The sequence below is a fragment of the Coptis chinensis genome, chromosome 8 (assembly GCF_015680905.1).
Source record: "Coptis chinensis isolate HL-2020 chromosome 8, ASM1568090v1, whole genome shotgun sequence".
In the NCBI taxonomy this organism is placed as follows: domain Eukaryota; kingdom Viridiplantae; phylum Streptophyta; class Magnoliopsida; order Ranunculales; family Ranunculaceae; genus Coptis; species Coptis chinensis.
The window spans coordinates 74,386,779-74,404,614 of record NC_141463.1 but is presented as its reverse complement, the minus strand read 5'-3'; the positions used below and the strand labels follow the sequence as shown (position 1 = coordinate 74,404,614).

General features: G+C 39.4%; 1 protein-coding gene across 1 annotated transcript; it reads left to right on the top strand.

Annotated features, from left to right (window-relative positions):
* Nucleotides 1-12,165: 12,165 nt before the first annotated feature.
* On the top strand, nt 12,166-17,048 carry LOC147482977 (uncharacterized). Its single transcript, XM_086579465.1, is given in 4 exon segments — nt 12,166-13,690; nt 13,693-15,389; nt 15,564-15,789; nt 16,927-17,048. Coding segments are annotated over 4 exon segments (3,570 nt in total).
* Nucleotides 17,049-17,836: the final 788 nt, after the last annotated feature.

Below are 17,836 nucleotides of genomic sequence, written 5' to 3'. Positions count from 1 at the left end.
AGCTAAAGACACGTTAGTTAAATTGCTTTTTCAAAGGTCTTCTACACCACCATAAAGAAGTCCTTGACATAATGAATGGGGTAGTTTCCTAAGTAAAGGAGCCCCTGAGGCTTACAAATTTTAGAAGACCAAACTAAACGGAATAATAATTGGGGGTAGTGATGATATCCCCCGCCAGCCTAGTTCTTCTTCAACAAGAAAGGCCGGTATGTTTGAGAAGAAAACCGATCCGTAACTTAAAAATCTAATCAATCTCTAACTAAAAAGTAGAGGCTATTTACGCTCAACAAAAGCCTATCCCCCATCATGAATGTAAACTCCAACCCATGTAATTTCTGTTTGAGTCCAGAGCACCCGACGATTATTGTCCTCTAGCTTATGAACAACAACCACCGTAACAAGATAATGTTTACTCTATTAATAACTATCCTATTCCTAACGCTCCTTGAGACAACACCCCAACTTCAGGTTGAGAAATAATCAACAAGTAATACCTCCGTGGTACAATAATCAAAACGTTAGGCAAACAAACAATTTTAACCAAGCTCCACCTAGACAAGGACAAGGTCAAGGGAATTATAATAATTATAACAACCAAGCTTAAACCACGACAAGGTCAAGCACAAGGTCGAATAATTATAATAATTATAATACCAATAGAGGTATCGTTAGGTTAATAATAATAACTATCACAACCCACCCATAAATAATCAACGAGAGATAGTTCCGGTCCACACCACCCGTGACTACTACACCTACACAACGGATCGTGATCGATGCCTTTTATACAAGTTACCCAACAACTTTTCCGCATAATGACTCAATCAAACCAACAGATTTTACAATCCATAAATCGGGGCATACAACAGTTAGCCCAAGTTTAAAAGCCCAACCAAAAGGCGTGTTTCCGGGACAAGCAATACCAAACCCTAAAACAAAGAAACACAGCCTTTGAGGTAAACGGTAATTCTAGTAACGGAAACTACAATCGTAGGTGACCTAAATGCCATCACCACTCTCCGCCTCGGAAGAGTGGTTGATAACAAAGTAGCTATGCCTATAGTTACCCCATCAAGATTCTCTACACCGGATATCGAACTAGATGCCAAATAGAAACTCAAGAACCTACCACCGTAGAGGTCCCAGCTTAAACCACAACCTAAGAAACAGAAAGCCAAGGTTACAATTTAAGTCGAGCCATACACTAAATATAGAGTTTTAAACCACCGCTCCTCAAAAATTAGCCATGCTAACTGTGGATACAAACTTTGAGGAAATTAGGAACGTTTTCAAGAATCTAACGATAAACCTTCCTTTTCGAAGCTATTAAAAGCTACCTAACCACGCTTAAGTTTCTTAAAGAGTTGTGCACTACTAGGCGAAGACCAATATACCTAAAGACGCTTTTTAATCGAGCAGTTCCCAACTTTATCCGAAAATAATGGAATTGTTAAGTACAAGGACCCCGGTCGCCCCATCGTAAAATGCACCTTAGAGATTCCCACACGACTACCGCCTTTATTAGACACGGGGCGAAGTGTTAACTTACTCCCGTGATTACTTGTATAAACAAATAGGTTACAGGAAATGCAACCTACAAAAATAACGCTGCAATTAGCGGACGTGTCAATTAAGTATCCTAAAGGTGTAGTGGAAAACGTGCTTTGTTAAGGTTCGTGATTTCTACTATCCCGCTGATTTTGTTATCCTCGATACGTAAGTCGCTAATGACTCTGCATCGATCATTTTAGGGCGCCCCTTCTTGGCAACCGCCAACGCGCTTTATAAATTGTCGCGATGGAAAGATGTCCTTATCTTTTGGCCATCAATTCCGCCGAGGTAAATGTTTTAAAATGATGAAACAGGTTACCGTGATTCGCCTCGTAGATGGGGAGGTTAGCATGATCGAGAGTTTAGCTCAAGATTATTTTAACAACACGCTTCCCAAAACAATATGTACAAATTCCTTTCTTTTGGACCTTCGATTTTGTAAATGACTCCTACTTAGAGGAAGTCAACACCATCCTAGAGTCCACACCAATTGTAGACCGCCGGTTGCTCCATATATATCGATTATGAAGACTTGCTACCTAAGCAAGTCTTCATTACGCAAGATAAGGACACTTATGAAACATCAATGGACATTCCGGCCCACACACGCTAAGCTTAAACCTCTTCCCGAGTTAAAATATATATTCAACTTGATCCGATGGTAGTCACCCGATAATTATATCTTCTCCGTTAACTAAGGATGAAGAGACATGTTTAATAAGGGTGATTAGGGAACATCGGTCTGCGATTGGTTGGTCCCTAGCCGATATTAAGGGAATTGACCCCAATGTTTGCACTCATCAGATCCATTTGAGGATAACGCGAAGACTTCTCGAACCTCGCCGCTTGAACCCCGCCATGAAAGAGGTGGTTAGGGAAGAAGTCTTGCGATTACTCGACGCGGTATTATATACCCAATCTCCGATAGCGAATGGGTAAGTCCCATTCATGTAGTTCCTAAGAAATCGGGAGTTACCATGGTACATAACGGGAAGGGTGACTATGTTGTCACCAAGGTCCTATGAAATGGAGAATCAGATTGATTATGACGCGTTTAAATGCTATGACACGAAAAGGATCACTTTCCTTACCATTTATAGATCGATGCTAGAACGCCTAGTCGGTCATGCCTTTTATTGTTTTCCTCGATGGCTACTCGCTATTTTCAGATTATTATTGATATTGATGACCAAGAAAAGATAACCTTCACATGTCCCTTCGAACATATGCCTATAAACTAATGCCTTTTGGCCTTTGTAATGCCCCCGGTACCTTCCAAATGATGTATGCTTCATATATTTAGTGACATGGTAGAGCTTTATGGAAGTGTTCATGGATGATTTTTCTATCTATAGAGACTCCCTTTACAGACGTTTGTCTAACCCGTCTAAGGTCTTGACACGGTGTGAAGAAAAGAGCCTCGTTTTAAATTGGGAAAAGTGTCATTTCATGGTCAAAAGGGCATAGTGCTAGGGTCATATTGTATCTAGTGATGGCATCAAGTAGATAAAGCCAAACTAGATAAGATAGCTTACCCTACCTAAACCACGGATTTGTCCGGTGAGATTAGAGCCTTTCTAGGCCATGAGGTTTTATAGGCTTTCATTAAAGATTTTTCGAAAAAATAGCTAGGCCTTTAACTAACCTCGCTTTTGAAGGATGCAATCTTTGATTTTAATTTTAATCGTAAACAGGCTTTTGAAACCTTAAAAGCCACCCTAACCCATTGCACCTATTATACAGCCTCCCCGATTGGTCTAAACCTTCAACTCATGTGTGATGCTAGTGACTATGCAGCTTGGCTTGGTGCCGTCTTGGGACGAAACTAGATAATAAGTCCACTGTTATTTATTATGCTAGTAAAACATTAAACGATGCTCAACGGAATTATTCAACTACTGAAAAAGAATTTTAGCTGTCATTTATGCTTTAGATAAGTTTCGGCCCTTATTTGGTTGGTTCTAAAACTTTAGTTTACACGGACCATGCAGGTTTTAGGTACCTTCTTGCAAAGAAGGATGCTAAGGCAGATTAATCCGATGGATTCTTCCCGCAAAGAGTTCACATTAGAAATAAAGGACAAAAGAGGGTCGAAAACGAAGTTGCCGCACACCACTTATCTAGACTTACAAATGACGATAGTAGTGATTCCGAGTCCATACCGGACTCTTTTCCCGATGAGCATCCAGATGCTATTTTTTCATCACCATGGTATCGCGGACATCGTGAAACTATTTAGCGGCTGATGTTATGCCTTATAATTGGACAAGAAATGAACGTAAGAAGTTCTTGGCCGAGTCAAGTTATACTACCGGGATGAGCCCTACCTTTTTAAGTATTGTGGATGGATCAGATTATTCGTCGTTGCATTCCCAATTGGGAATATAATGAAGTTCTATCGCTCGCCATGACAAAGAGTGGTGGGCCACTTTAAGCGGAATGAAAACAGCCGCTAAAGTTCTTCAATGTGGATTTTATTGGCCTACCCTTTTTAAGGATGCCCAAGTGCATTGCAAGACGGTATTCGCGTTGCCAACAACTTGGGGCTTAATCACGGCGTAATATGATGCCATTAAATCCAATCTTGATAGTAGAAATTTTTGATGTTTGGGGTATTGATTTCATGGGCCCTTTCCCCTGTTTCCCCACGGTTATATTTATATTCTAGTTGCCGTGGACTACGGTCTAAATGGATAGAGGCCCTAGCTTGCCGAAAGCAATGACCATAAGACCGCGGGTATTTTTTATTAAAGAATACATTTTCTCGAGGTTTGGCATTCCTAAAGCCATCATTAGTGATGGGGAACACATTTTTGCAACAGAGTTGTTGCATCCCTAGTGAAAAAGTATGGAGTTACACACAAAGTAGCAACTCCTTATCATCCACAAACTAGCGGACAAGTAGAAGTTTCTAATAGGGAAATCAAAAAGATTTTAGAAACAACAAGAAACCCCGATAGGAAAGATCGGGTCAAGGTTGCCTATCGGATGCCTTATGGGCATATAGAACTGCTTTCAAAACCCCTATAGGTATGTCTCCCTTTAGACTTGTATTTGGGAAACCATGTCATTTGCCCGTTGAATTAGAGCACCGCGGCTCGTGGGCTATAAAAAGCCTTAACTACAATATTGATGAGGCGGTGTCAAATGCAAGTTACAATTAAATGAGCTTGAAGAAACCGTGATCTTATTCTTACGATCTCGCCGAAGGATTATAAAGCTAACATGAAACGTGTTCATGATAAGCATATCTTCGCGAAAGAGTTTGTGGTCGGACAAAAGGTTTTGCTTTACAACTCCCGCCTACATATTTTCCTGTGGAAACTAAAACCCGCTGGTCCGGGTCCTTTCTCGTTATCAAGTCACCCTTACGGGCAATTACCTTGGTAAATCCCAAGGACAACAGTATCTTTCAAGTTAACGGTCAACGGTTAAAACATTTTCATGAACCGCCCTCGATATAGAGGAAGTCCTTTTTACAGGGACCTATATATATGAGGAATGACCCTTGTCATTGGTGTACTTCCTTTCACTTCCATTTAATGGTAAGTGCACCATTTAGGTAACCGGCCCTCCCTATGGAGTGTGTGGTCTGTAAGCACCGGATCCTAAGTCCACAGCTCACATAATTCACGTTTTCCACTTTCGATGTTTTCTCGATTTTTGAGTCATGTTCCTCTATGGAGTGAATTATGTATTTATTGTTTTTCGTGTTTCTTAACAAATAAAAATAAAATTAAAATTCTTAAAAATCATAGACATAGCAATCCAACAAGTCTTGGGAATCTGACTTTAAACGACCCACGATGTAAACAAATTTTGTGTTTAAAAATTTGTTTGGGGGTGGGCAGTCGATCCTTGCATCCGGATTGCTCGAAACTTCCTTTTGCGTTGCTTAGGTCCATTAGTATAGTTCATTGGGTTTGACGTCATCTAATTTAGTGTTCATTCGTTCGCATAACTTACGTCACACACGCACTTCGAGGCGTCCTTCCACCCTCTCATACGTCACCCATGGTTGGAATCGAATGTTGTATGGACCATTGGATTGGAAATTCTCTCCTGATCATTTCCATATCTCATTCGCAAAAATCGGACTGATAACGAAGCGGGAAATTTAGTTTGAAGTTGCGCTAAAAATCGACGAAAGTCGAAAAATCAAATTGGGCTTGGGCCGAACTCGCGCTCACCTACAGCGCGCCCGCGCCCCCCTTTCCAAAAACAAATCGCGACTTCATCTTCTCCAACCGCTTGACACACTTTGAAATTCAAACCCTAGCAACCCAAATAAAAAAAAAATAAAAATAAAATTAAAAATAGAATACATCAAAATAGAAAGACCACCCAACCCCATTGTGAAACACCAACACAACCTCCAACCGTTTCCACCAAGAAAACGCGACACCAATCCAAGTTTTTCAAACCTGCCGCCGCATACCTACCATAACCACCACCGTTGTGTTTAGTTAGTTTTCATCAAACTCGTGATCCACCACCATCTACAAACCCCAAATCAGTCCAAACTTCAATGGCGCTTACGACGAGAATTCCCCGCCGAAAACGCGTTTGTTCTCGATAGCCAAGGCCATTTTATGACGCCAGATGTTTAAGAGACATTGGAACGGATCGTGGTATTCGACAGAGGATTTCTATCACTATGATTTGGTAGAACAGTTTTATAAGAAACGAGAATCGAGGGAAATAGGATTTTCATTAGGATAGCGAAGGAACGCTGGAGGGAAGTTACGGAGACGCTTGTTGGTCGAGCTATTAGGAATCACCAGAACCAACCTAGATATTTGACCATTCAGAACCCCAAAGATACCGCAGTTCCTGTTTTGATGAAAGATATGGCCATAGAGGGTGAATACAATACGATATCTCATTCAAGGCTTCCTGACGACGAGAACCAATCATCACCGGGTCAGCTTCGGTGGATTGGTAAGAACGCCCCGGGAAAGACAAAGTCACCGACATCGGACTTCAATTGTTCCGTGACGTTCTCCGGATTTTGCAAACGAATGAGTGTAATTTCTGCATCCTTGATTTAATTTTGAATGTGATTAGAGGGTGGGGAAAGAGCCCGGCCTCTTCCCGTATTGATCACTAAGGTTATGCTCTCATTTAGAGCCGCCGCTAAATCTGCTCCTATTAAGATCAAATTGCATTCTAATGCAAGTATTTATAAGGAATGCATCCAAAAGACTTGGCCGTTGTCCGCAGAGAAGGAAGTTTGAGTCGGATAATGAAGGAAAGATATGACATGGTTGGTTGAGGATAATTTCGATAGTCATACTTCTAATTTAGAACTAATGATAATGCCGCGAACCGGGTTCGCGATGCAGTTATCGATTCGTGAAGATATCCCGACATAGACAAATTGTAATTCAAATAAGCAAACAAACTTTCGACGAGAGTTGAAATGCTCGAAAGGGGTCGAAGATATCTTGTCTAACTTGGAGATTATCCACAAGAATCACCAAGCCCAAGATGCGCGACTTCAAGATCGAGATGGAAGCACACGCTTTGTTCAGATAGAGATGCTACGACGATGCCACTCGTGGATGAGTCCGTCTCACCGAAGTCCGAGAGGCATGAGCCGCCGCCGCCGCAGGCCGATGGCTCAAGCCATTCTTCACCACAGAGCCGATCTCCATCTCGTGGACCATCTTCTTCACACGCCTAGGTGTTCACCATCACCAGGTCCTCCGTTATTTCATTGTTTTTATTGTTTTGTTAGTGGAATTTTATTTCAGATTTAGATTTAAATATTAAGTTGTTTGTTTTAGATTGCTTGGATTTCATATTATTTTAATATAAATTATTTTGATCATTTTTCGTAAGGTTGTCTTGGAGTCAAAGTTGAAAATTAGGCCGACATCGGCATATCTATGATTTTTGTAGTGGTACCATGATATGTAGGAGAGTTTAGAAGCACCTATTCTAAACCAAGTTTAAAAGATACCGGGGTTGTTAGGAAATCAAAACTATGGTTAGTTTCCGTTTTGGTTTGGCAGATTTCTATTTCCCGAAATTGCCTTTAAAACAATTTGGCAACTTGCCGATTCGTTTTGGAAACCCGAACCTATTTAAACTTCCATCTTTCTACACTCACAACCCACACTACACCCCACAATCATCTCTCACTTTTACTCCAAGCTTTTTCTTCTTGTTTCTCTTGTCAACTCGGTTTAAGATTTTCACGAAAGCCGGCTTTCAGCTTCGCAGGAGCCGCTTTTACAACACTTTTGTCTAAATTTTGTTAAGAGCGCCACGCTTCAAGTAGAGCGACTTCGCCCTAAAACACTGTAAATCTGAAAATCCCAGAGCGCCGCGCAAGCAAGCAAGCGAATTCGCGCCAAACATCGTAATTTCAAAAACCTACGAGGCGGCCCGCCTCCTCCCCGTAAGCATGTGAAATTCAAATTTTTCCGAGGTTTCTTCCAGTGTTTTCGCGAGTCGTCCCCACAGAGTAGTTTTGAGATGACACCTCCTATAGTGATTCCCTGAACAGTCATTTGAGGACTTGATGGGAACCGATACCTATGGAGCATCATTCGCGCCGGATGGATCGCGGCAGCTAGGATGCATGCATCTTCCGGGTAAGTGATGACGATTGTTTTTCACCAAAGCTAACTGAATTCTTCTATAATAATATTACTTTCTTTTGTACCCAAGAAGGAGAACAAAAATTTTCCCTTGCTTTTGATGGCACGACTATGGAATTCAAGAAGCACTTGATAGCTTTGGTTTCGGATTGCCATTACCGACCCTATGCACACGGGGATATATGATGATAACTCATACCTATATGAATATGCCTATTTCCATGAGTATTATGGGGAGGGGTGTTTCAGATCATGGACCAAGACCAATATAACATCGCCCGAAGTAGCCTATCGCTGAATGTAGGCACAACCATGTTGTTCATCATGATGAACATTCTAGGGAACGCAGTTTTTACTTCGCCAATAATATCATTTGGTGACGTTTTCCTTGCTTTAGCCGAGGGACGCCGCCGGTATGACATTCCCCGAAGTTTTAGTTGCTACTCTGGCGAGGCCATACCTTGAGGCATAAGTACCTTCTTATGCCTGCCTTGGTTTGTCCGCCTTTACGCGGCTTTGCCTACCCAGATTCTCAGATACGTACGCATTACCGATTGGGAAAGGGTCGAAATCATGAGACCCACCAATCGTGGTAAGATCATTCCGAGCCATGACTTGGTCGGGATGGCAGGTGCAACCACATTTGGTTGCCCCTTACACCCCATCGCACCAAATAACACTAGAAAGGTTAGCACTAGTTGATGATATACATGACGGAAGGCGGCAAGTTGTTATGGCATGGGGATGATGAAAGAACCTCATATAGAAGAGGAGGATGACGAGTAGATCTTTGGGTGGGGTAAGTTTTAGTTAAGTTAGTGTCCGCTTATGTCCCAAGCAATTTAATTCGTTAACCCCATAATGGGTGGAACTCTTATAGAGTCAAGGCCAATTTTTTTATTACTATATTTGTATGTTTTAACTTTGTTTTGCAGATGTTCCTGAATTTCACGCGTTTCAATGGTATTTTTCCTACCCTCTTTATTTAAATGCTTTGAGGACAAAGCATGCTTCTTGTGGGGGGGCATAGAAACACGTGTAATTAAGACATCTGTTAGGATATAGATAGGTATAATATGCACTTGTTTTCTAGTTAAAATTTCAAAAATTCAAAAATATAAATAAAAAAAAAAAAAAAAAGTATGTTATACACTTAGGAATATTGGTATTGTTTTCTTTCTCTATGCTCTTAACAATCTAGAAGTCTCACGTAGCTTTTGCATCAGAATAATAGTTAGAAACTTAGGTTAATATGTAGGTAATAATCTTTGCATCTATCTATAAATATATTACATGAGTATCTATGATTGTTTGGCAAGAAGTTTCAAATCTAGGCTAGAGTACTTATTCTACAAATCCTGTGGAGAATATAGCCTAAAGCCTTTATATGAGTGAAACATTTGAGAAATGACACAAGGGAGAAGTAAAATCCGGATAGAGAAATCACACGCCCACTTGCTTGATCACTAAACCATATCCTAAGCGAGAATTTAGGCCCTCTTTGGATCGATATAGCCGTAAATTCAAACCTATGGATTATTTTCCGCTAGTTAGCCTCTCCGAGCCTTTCTTTAGCCTTCCATAAACCACAATTCCTTTACCCTGTTACAAAACAAAAACAAAATTAAAAAAAAAAAAAGAATAAATCAACCTACCCAATTTAGAATAAGTCTGAGAATAGAATGATGAAGAAAGAAGAAGAGAAAAACCTGTGTAAACAACAATTAGTTAGTTGCTTCCGGAAATAAAGAAAAGAAGTTTCCATCCAAAGAAAAAGAAAAAAAAAAATAATAATAATAGAAATAAATCAAAACTCCAAAAAATAGAATAAAAAGGAGAAAAAAAAGCCAAAAAAAAAAGAAAAAAAAAAATATGGCTAAGGATGGAAACAAAGTGTAGAAGCAAAAGTAAATAACAAGGTTTCTCTAGTTACATAATATGAAGACTCTATTATCTCAGACTTGTCCTTTTTGAATATCCACTTCCTTCTTTCTTAAACCATCTCCTAATCCCATGCGAACACCTAATAAAGACCTCTAGCTCAATTAGGAATAGGTTAGTGTGATAGTAAGTGGCGATGTGTTTGATCGACTCCGCTTCCTTGTTGTCATTGAGATTAAGGTAAAGTGTGCCCACCGCACACTGGAGTAGCTTAAACTTGAGTGGAAAAATCAGAGTAGTTTTTGTCTTGACATTTATGTGAGGACCTACTTAAGGATCGATAATCCGAAGTTTTAAACGGACCGCTATTACATTTCATAAGATTACTCATTGTTATATGTTTATTTTAGATGATTGATTATTATGCATATATTAGCTTAGGGTTCTTCGGGTTATTCTTATGTATTTGCTAGTGAGATGTATAGATAGTTGAGACATGAATGAGAAAACAATAGTTTTATTTCTTAGTCGTCAGAAGATATAGATGAAGTTTGTGAAAGTACCTTCATCGGAAAACTCTCACGAGGTTATAACTCGCCCACTAGGGAATTCCTAGTGGTTTAAGGCCTTGTTGCATATGGTCAATGCAATCGCGACTCAGCTTAAATGAGAGTAGTTAGAACTCCATCTTTGGTCACTTATTCTAATTTCTCATCTTTGCTTGAGGACAAGCAAAATGTCGTTTGGGGGTGGTTTGATAAGTGCCCAAAACTGTAGTTTTAACCCCTTAATAATCATCTTGTTAGACCAATTATGTGAATAATAAGTAAAAGTTAATACCGATTACGTGTTTTTATGCATTTCGGGCTTCAAAGTCCATTATGCGTAATCGCGCCACTTTTAGCGAGATAAAGGAGCAACAGTCAGCTGAACTTCCGAATGCCATATCGTTGGACTCAGACCTCAGAATTGGGCCTACCTTATGTCAAAACGACCGGCTCGGAAAGAGCTTTCCAATGGTCCGAGCCTTGACCCAATCAGAGGAGCAGAAGTGGACGAAAAGTCTGTTGAAGCGAACTGCAACTGAAGAGGCCTTTTTGGACCGAAAGAATTGGGTTTTGGGCCTGATTCTCTTGCCCAAAACATGGCTCCAAGCCCATGCACGATTTTTAGATCTGGATGTATAAAAACAAAAGCTTAGCTCTTTGTTAATGGTAGCTAGTTAGACCTAAATTAATATATAGAATTCTAGATCTAGTTTTATTAATTAAATTAAGTTTTAGTTCTATTTCAATTCTTGTTTTAGATTAAATCTTTGAATCATTGTTCTTGATTGATTAGATAAATAAAATAGTTAGTTGTCCATTTCAAATTTTGTCATTTCCATTCTAGATCTAATTTAAATTCTTGTCCTTAATTCATTCCGGTCATTAAATTAGATTCATTATTGTTTAAGTAAGTAAACCTCAAATTCTAACATTATGTTTAGTTTAGATTCAATGGGAAATGTTAGTTTGATGAATCAAGGCTAAAACCTCCATTAGAGGGGTTGATGAAGCCTTGATGAAAACTTAGTGGCTAGTATAGAATTGGTTGTAGAATCTATTCCACTCTAGAAGGTCGTGGTTTAGCCATGAGAATGGGTGGACGACCTCACATGCTAGTTAGTATCCCGGTAGAAATGCCATGAACACTAGGGATTAGACTCGAAATTCTTGCCGCGGAAAACGTAAGAATCGAGAGATACCACAATCTATACTAGGTTGTTAAGTTGGATTCGAGGTGGATTCAATTCCCTCTAATTCTTTTATCTAGATTCAAGAACATTAGTATTTCCATATAGTTCAGTAGTGACATTCAACATATTGCTTTTCATATTGCATCGTGAGTATAATCACCCCGTGAAAACTCTCATTGACTTAAGACTGATTTCTTAGACTTAGAGAACAATCCGTGCTAGAGAACTAGGAGTGGAACGAACTTCCTACTCCACTTAGTGCAATTCGCATTGAGAGTAGAAGCTTTGATAATAGAGACTTGTAAAAGTAAAGTTTTAGTTTACTTACGTTTTGAATTCATAGTTCATTTCGTAGGTAAACTACTCATTTTATGTTTATCAAAGTGTATGGAGAGGTTCAAGGACCTGCTCTTGCAGTGTCCTAACCATGGCCTAGAGAAGGGTAGGCTAATACAGATTCTCTATGAGGGTCTTGATTTTAGCTCTAAGGCTATGATTGAGACCATGATCAGTACTGGAGATTTCTGTGATAAGACTGTGGATGATGCATGGTCGTTTTTAGAAGATGTTGCTGAAAAGGTCCAACAATGGGAAACTAGTCGTGAGCCTAAAAAGGTGGCTAGTAATACTACAAAGAATGTTATGTTTCACGTTGATAAAGATTTTGACTCAAATGCCAAAATAGCTGCCTTAGTTAGAAGAGTTGAGGCTCTTGAGGTAGAAAAGGAGACAAAATCTCCAGCTCCTGGTTGTTTGTTGTGTGATAGTCTTGATCACGTGATTGATAATTGCCCTGGCGTTACTGCGCAAGTTAATGCTTTTAATTCATACCAAAAGCTAGGCAATAATCCGTTTTCTAATACGTATAACCCTGGGTGGCGTAACCACCCCAACCTATCTTGGTCCAAGGGTATACATCAGGGTGGTCCAGTTAGTAATACAAACCCGGTGCAACAATATACAACCCAACCACCTAAGTTGTCACCTTTAGAGGAAACTATGGCTCAATTAGCACAGACCACCATGAAACTTCAGGAAACGACCGATCGGTTTATGCAAACCAGTCAAATGGCTACTCAGGAGAATGCTCAAGCCCTTAGGAAGTTGGAAGTTCAAATTGGTCAAATTGCTAATACTTTGAATGAGAGGGACAAGGGTAAGTTTCCTAGCCAACCAGTAGCTAATCCTAGGGGACAATTTGAAATAGGTTCTAACTTGAACCAAGGGAACCACCAGGAGCAAGTCAAGTCTATTACTATTCTTAGGAGTGGTAAACAGGTTGATAATAGGGTTGAGGTACCTAAGGATGGTGAGGTCGGATCTGATCCTATAGAGATTGAAGGGGAGGAGAATGACGTAAGTGGGACTACTAGTCGTAATACTTCCAAGGAGAGCTTAGAACCTCCTACTCCTGTGCAAACTAGTCCTATACCTTCTTATATATCAAAATCTCCTTTTCCCCAACGGTTAGATCAGGCTAAGAAAAGTTCTAATTTGAGTGAGATGATGGAGCTGTTTAAACAAGTTCAAATCAACATTCCATTACTTGATGCCATAAAACAAGTTCCTTCTTATGCCAAGTTTCTTAAGGATTTGTGCACACGGAAACGTAAGTTGAATGTGCACAAGAAAGCCTTCCTTACCGAGCAAGTGAGCTCCATTATCCAAAACCAAACCCCGCCTAAGTTTAGAGATCCTGGATGCCCTACTATTTCTTGCGTAATTGGTGATCATATGATTGAGAAGGCATTGCTAGATTTAGGGGCTAGTGTTAATTTGTTGCCCTATTCGGTTTATTTACAGCTTGGTCTTGGTAAGTTAAAACCCACCACCATTACTCTTCAATTGGCGGATAGGTCTGTGAGAGTTCCACGGGGTATTATTGAGGATGTTTTGATTCAGGTTGACAAGTTTTATTTCCTGTTGATTTTATTGTTCTAGATACACATACACTGTTCAGGGACCCTAAGCACCACATTCCTGTTATCTTAGGTCATCCATTCTTGGCCACATCTAATGCTATCATTAACTGCCGTAATGGAGTGTTGAAGCTTTCTTTTGGTAATATGACTATCGAGCTTAACGTGTTTAATGTGGGTCAACAACTCCCTGAGCCTGATGATTTTTGGGAAGTTAATCTTATTGAGTCTGTGGTCCATAAGACTTTCTTAGAGAGTTATTCCGATGACCCTCTTGAGTCTTGTTTAGCTCATTTTGGCGGTGATTTTGATGTGGATAGTTCTATTTGTGAAGTTAATGCTTTGCTTGATCCTACCCCGATCTTAGATACTAATAAGTGGAAAACCAAGGTAGAACCTCTTTCTCCTTCTGAGTCTAAACCAGTTTCTTCCATAGATAGTCCTCCTAAGCTTGAGTTGAAACCATTACCAGATGCTCTTAAGTATGCCTTTTTGGGGCCTGATGAGACCTTGCCTATTATTATTGCTTCTAATCTTGATAGTGAACAAGAGAGTAAATTGCTTAGGGTTCTTAGAGACCATAAAACAGCTTTAGGGTGGACTATTGCTGATATTCATGGGATCAGCCCCACTGATTGTATGCATCATATTCATCTAGAGGAGAATGCTAAACCAACCCGTGAGTTCCAAAGACGGCTTAATCCTAACATGAGAGAGGTAGTGAGAGCCGAGGTTCTTAAGTTGTTAGATGCGGGTATCATTTATCCCATCTCCGATAGTCAATGGGTGAGTCCGGTTCAGGTTGTCCCTAAGAAGTCTGGTATTACGGTAGTTAAGAATGCGAATGGCGAGTTAGTTCCTACCCGTATGACTACTGGGTGGCGTTTTTGCATTGAATATCATAAGTTGAATCTAGCCACTAGGAAAGATCACTTTCCTCTTCCTTTTATTGACCAAATGCTTGAACGGTTAGCCGGTCATAAGTATTATTGTTTTCTCGATGGTTATTCCGGTTATTACCAAATATGTATTACACCTGAGGATCAAGAAAAGACTACATTTACTTGTCCTTTTGGAACTTTTGCCTACCGTCGTATGCCATTTGGGTTATGTAATGCACCTGGTACCTTCCAGAGATGCATGCTTAGCATTTTTTCTAACATGGTAGAGAGGTTTCTTGAGGTGTTTATGGATGACTTCTCTGTATTTGGTGATTCTTTTGATGAGGGTTTGCACCATTTGGAATTAGTGTTAATTAGGTGCAAGGAGAAGAATCTGGTGTTGAATTGGAAGAAGTGTCATTTTATGGTTCAACAGGGTATTGTTCTTGGTCATATTATTTCTACTAAAGGAATTGAGGTCGATAAAGCTAAAATTGATGTCATTTCTAGTCTTCCACCACCTAAGACTGTGAGAGATATTAGGTCTTTTTTAGGTCATGCTGGATTTTATAGGCGATTCATTAAGGACTTTAGCAAGATTTCTCGTCCCTTATGCAATTTACTTGGTAAGGACGTCGATTTTGTCTTTGATGATGATTGTTTGAAAGCTTTTGAGAAGCTTAAACATTTATTGACTACCGCTCTTATCATACAACCACCTAATTGGAGTGTGCCTTTTGAGTTAATGTGTGATGCGTCAGACTATGCTATTGGGGCTGTTTTAGGTCTACGGTTTGATAAATTGCCCCATGTAATTTATTATGCAAGTCGAACTCTTAATGATACCCAAATGAATTACACTACAACCGAGAAGGAGTTGTTAGCTGTTGTGTTTGCTTTAGACAAGTTTAGGTCTTATCTCATAGGGTCTAAGGTTGTCGTGTTTACTGATCATTCGGCTTTGAAGTATCTTCTTTCTAAAAAGGATGCTAAAGCGCGTCTTATTCATTGGGTCCTCTTATTACAAGAGTTTGACATTGAGATTAGGGATAAAAAGGGTACAGAGAACGTGGTCGCTGACCACTTGTCTAGGCTTATAGTAGAGTCTTCTACTAGTCTTTTGCCTTTGAATGAGTCCTTCCCTGATGAGCAACTTTTTGGTGTCTCCCAGTTGCCTTGGTATGCAGATATTGTTAATTATCTTGTTATAGGTCAGTTTCCTTCTCATTGGAGAAAACAAGATAAATCTAAGTTTCTTGCTGAGGTTAAGTATTTTTAAAGGATGACCCATACTTGTTTAAGTCATGCCCTTATCAGATTATTAGGAGATCTGTTCCGGAGAGTGAGTTTCATAGTATTCTCTCCTTTTGCCATGACCATGCATGTGGTGGTCACTTTGGTCCTAAGAAGACGGCTGCTAAGGTTTTGCAGTGTGGTTTTTATTGGCCTACTCTCTTTAGAGATGCACATGAGTTTTGTTTAGGATGTGATCGATGCCAGCGTACGGGTAATATTTCCCATAGGAACATGATGCCTCTTTCCCCTATTTTGGTTGTTGAGCTTTTTGATGTGGGGTATAGACTTCATGGGTCCTTTTCCTCCTTCTTTTGGTTATCTTTATATCCTCATCGCGGTAGATTATGTTTCTAAGTGGGTTGAGGCGGTGCCATGTAAAACAAATGATCACAAGGTTGTAGTTAAATTTTTGAAATATAATATATTTTCTCGTTTTGGTACTCCTCATGCAATTATAAGTGATAATGGTACTTATTTTACACATCGTGCGTTTGAATCCTTAATGAAAAAGTACTCTATTACTCATAAACTTGCTACCCCTTACCATCCCCAAACTAGTGGCCAAGTTGAAGTATCTAATAGGGAAATTAAACGGATTTTAGAAAAGACGGTACGACCTGACCGTAAGGATTGGTCTCAACGTCTTAATGATTCCCTTTGGGCTTATAGGACTGCTTATAAGACTCCCATTGGTATGTCTCCTTATAGGCTTGTGTTTGGGAAGGCATGTCATTTGCCTGTGGAATTAGAACATCGTGCTTTTTGGGCCATTAAAACTTTTAACTTTGACATGCGTAGGGCAGGTTCATAATGTAAGCTCCAATTGAATAAGTTAGCTAAGTTAAGGAATGAGGCATATGAGAATGCCAAGATTTACAAAGAGCGGACTAAGATTTTTCATGATAAATCTATTCTTCGCAAGTCCTTTGAACCTAATCAAAAAGTTTTGCTATATAATTCTTGTTTGCGTCTTTTTCCTAGTAAGTTACGTTCTAGGTGGACTGGTCCTTTCATTGTTAAAACTGTTTTTCCTTATGGAGCTGTTGAGTTAGAGGATCCTACGGATGGTCGTATGTTTAAGGTTAATGGTGAACGCTTGAAACCATATCTTGATGGTTTTGCTAATAAGGATGTGGAAGAAGTGGATCTTATTGATCCTGTTTATCATGACTAAAGGAGTATGCTTGTTGTATTTTAGTAGTTTAGGGTTTGTTTTTTCGTTGTTTAGGGTTTTGTTTTTCTTTTGTAAGAGTCGCTTCGTATTGTTCCCAAATATTTCATTCCAGCTCCTAGTCTCCATTTGGGTCAACCAATGAGAAACATATTATTGTGATTTTCAGGTTATGACAGGTTTTTATTTATGAAATGTCGAAAATACAAAGGAGACTCTGTCGAAATTTTTTTCAATTTTGGGGCATTCATTTTGTGTCTAGTTGGTAGACAAAATGCTAATCTAAGAATTGGGTGTCTTGAAGCATTCATCCGCTAGAGGCGTTAATCAGAAGGCTTTTATGGGAGGCAACCCATGTTTTTATTTTTGTTGAGTCTTTTGTGCACGTGTATCATGCATTCCACTCTAGCACCTTTTCTCCGCCTTTTTAGAGACGTGTAACTCTATAGGATGAGACACGTGACACATTTTAGTCATTGTAGTAACTTGGTCCTCTTTTATATTATCATTGTTATATCTTTTGTGAGGTACTAATTTCTACATGTGACTCAAAGATATTATTTTTCGTTTTTGGAAGCTCTTGGTAACCTCTTTCCTTATATAATTTTACTTGTCCATGTTGTTATCTTTTAAATTACGCATCTATGTTAACATTGAGGACAATGTCTATAAGAAGTTTGGGGGTGGGAACAAAATGTTTGTTTACCGAAAAATAAATATGTCCAACATGGTATGATTAATGGTGATTTCCTATGATGAGAAACTTAAAAAATAAAAAAATTAAAAATTAA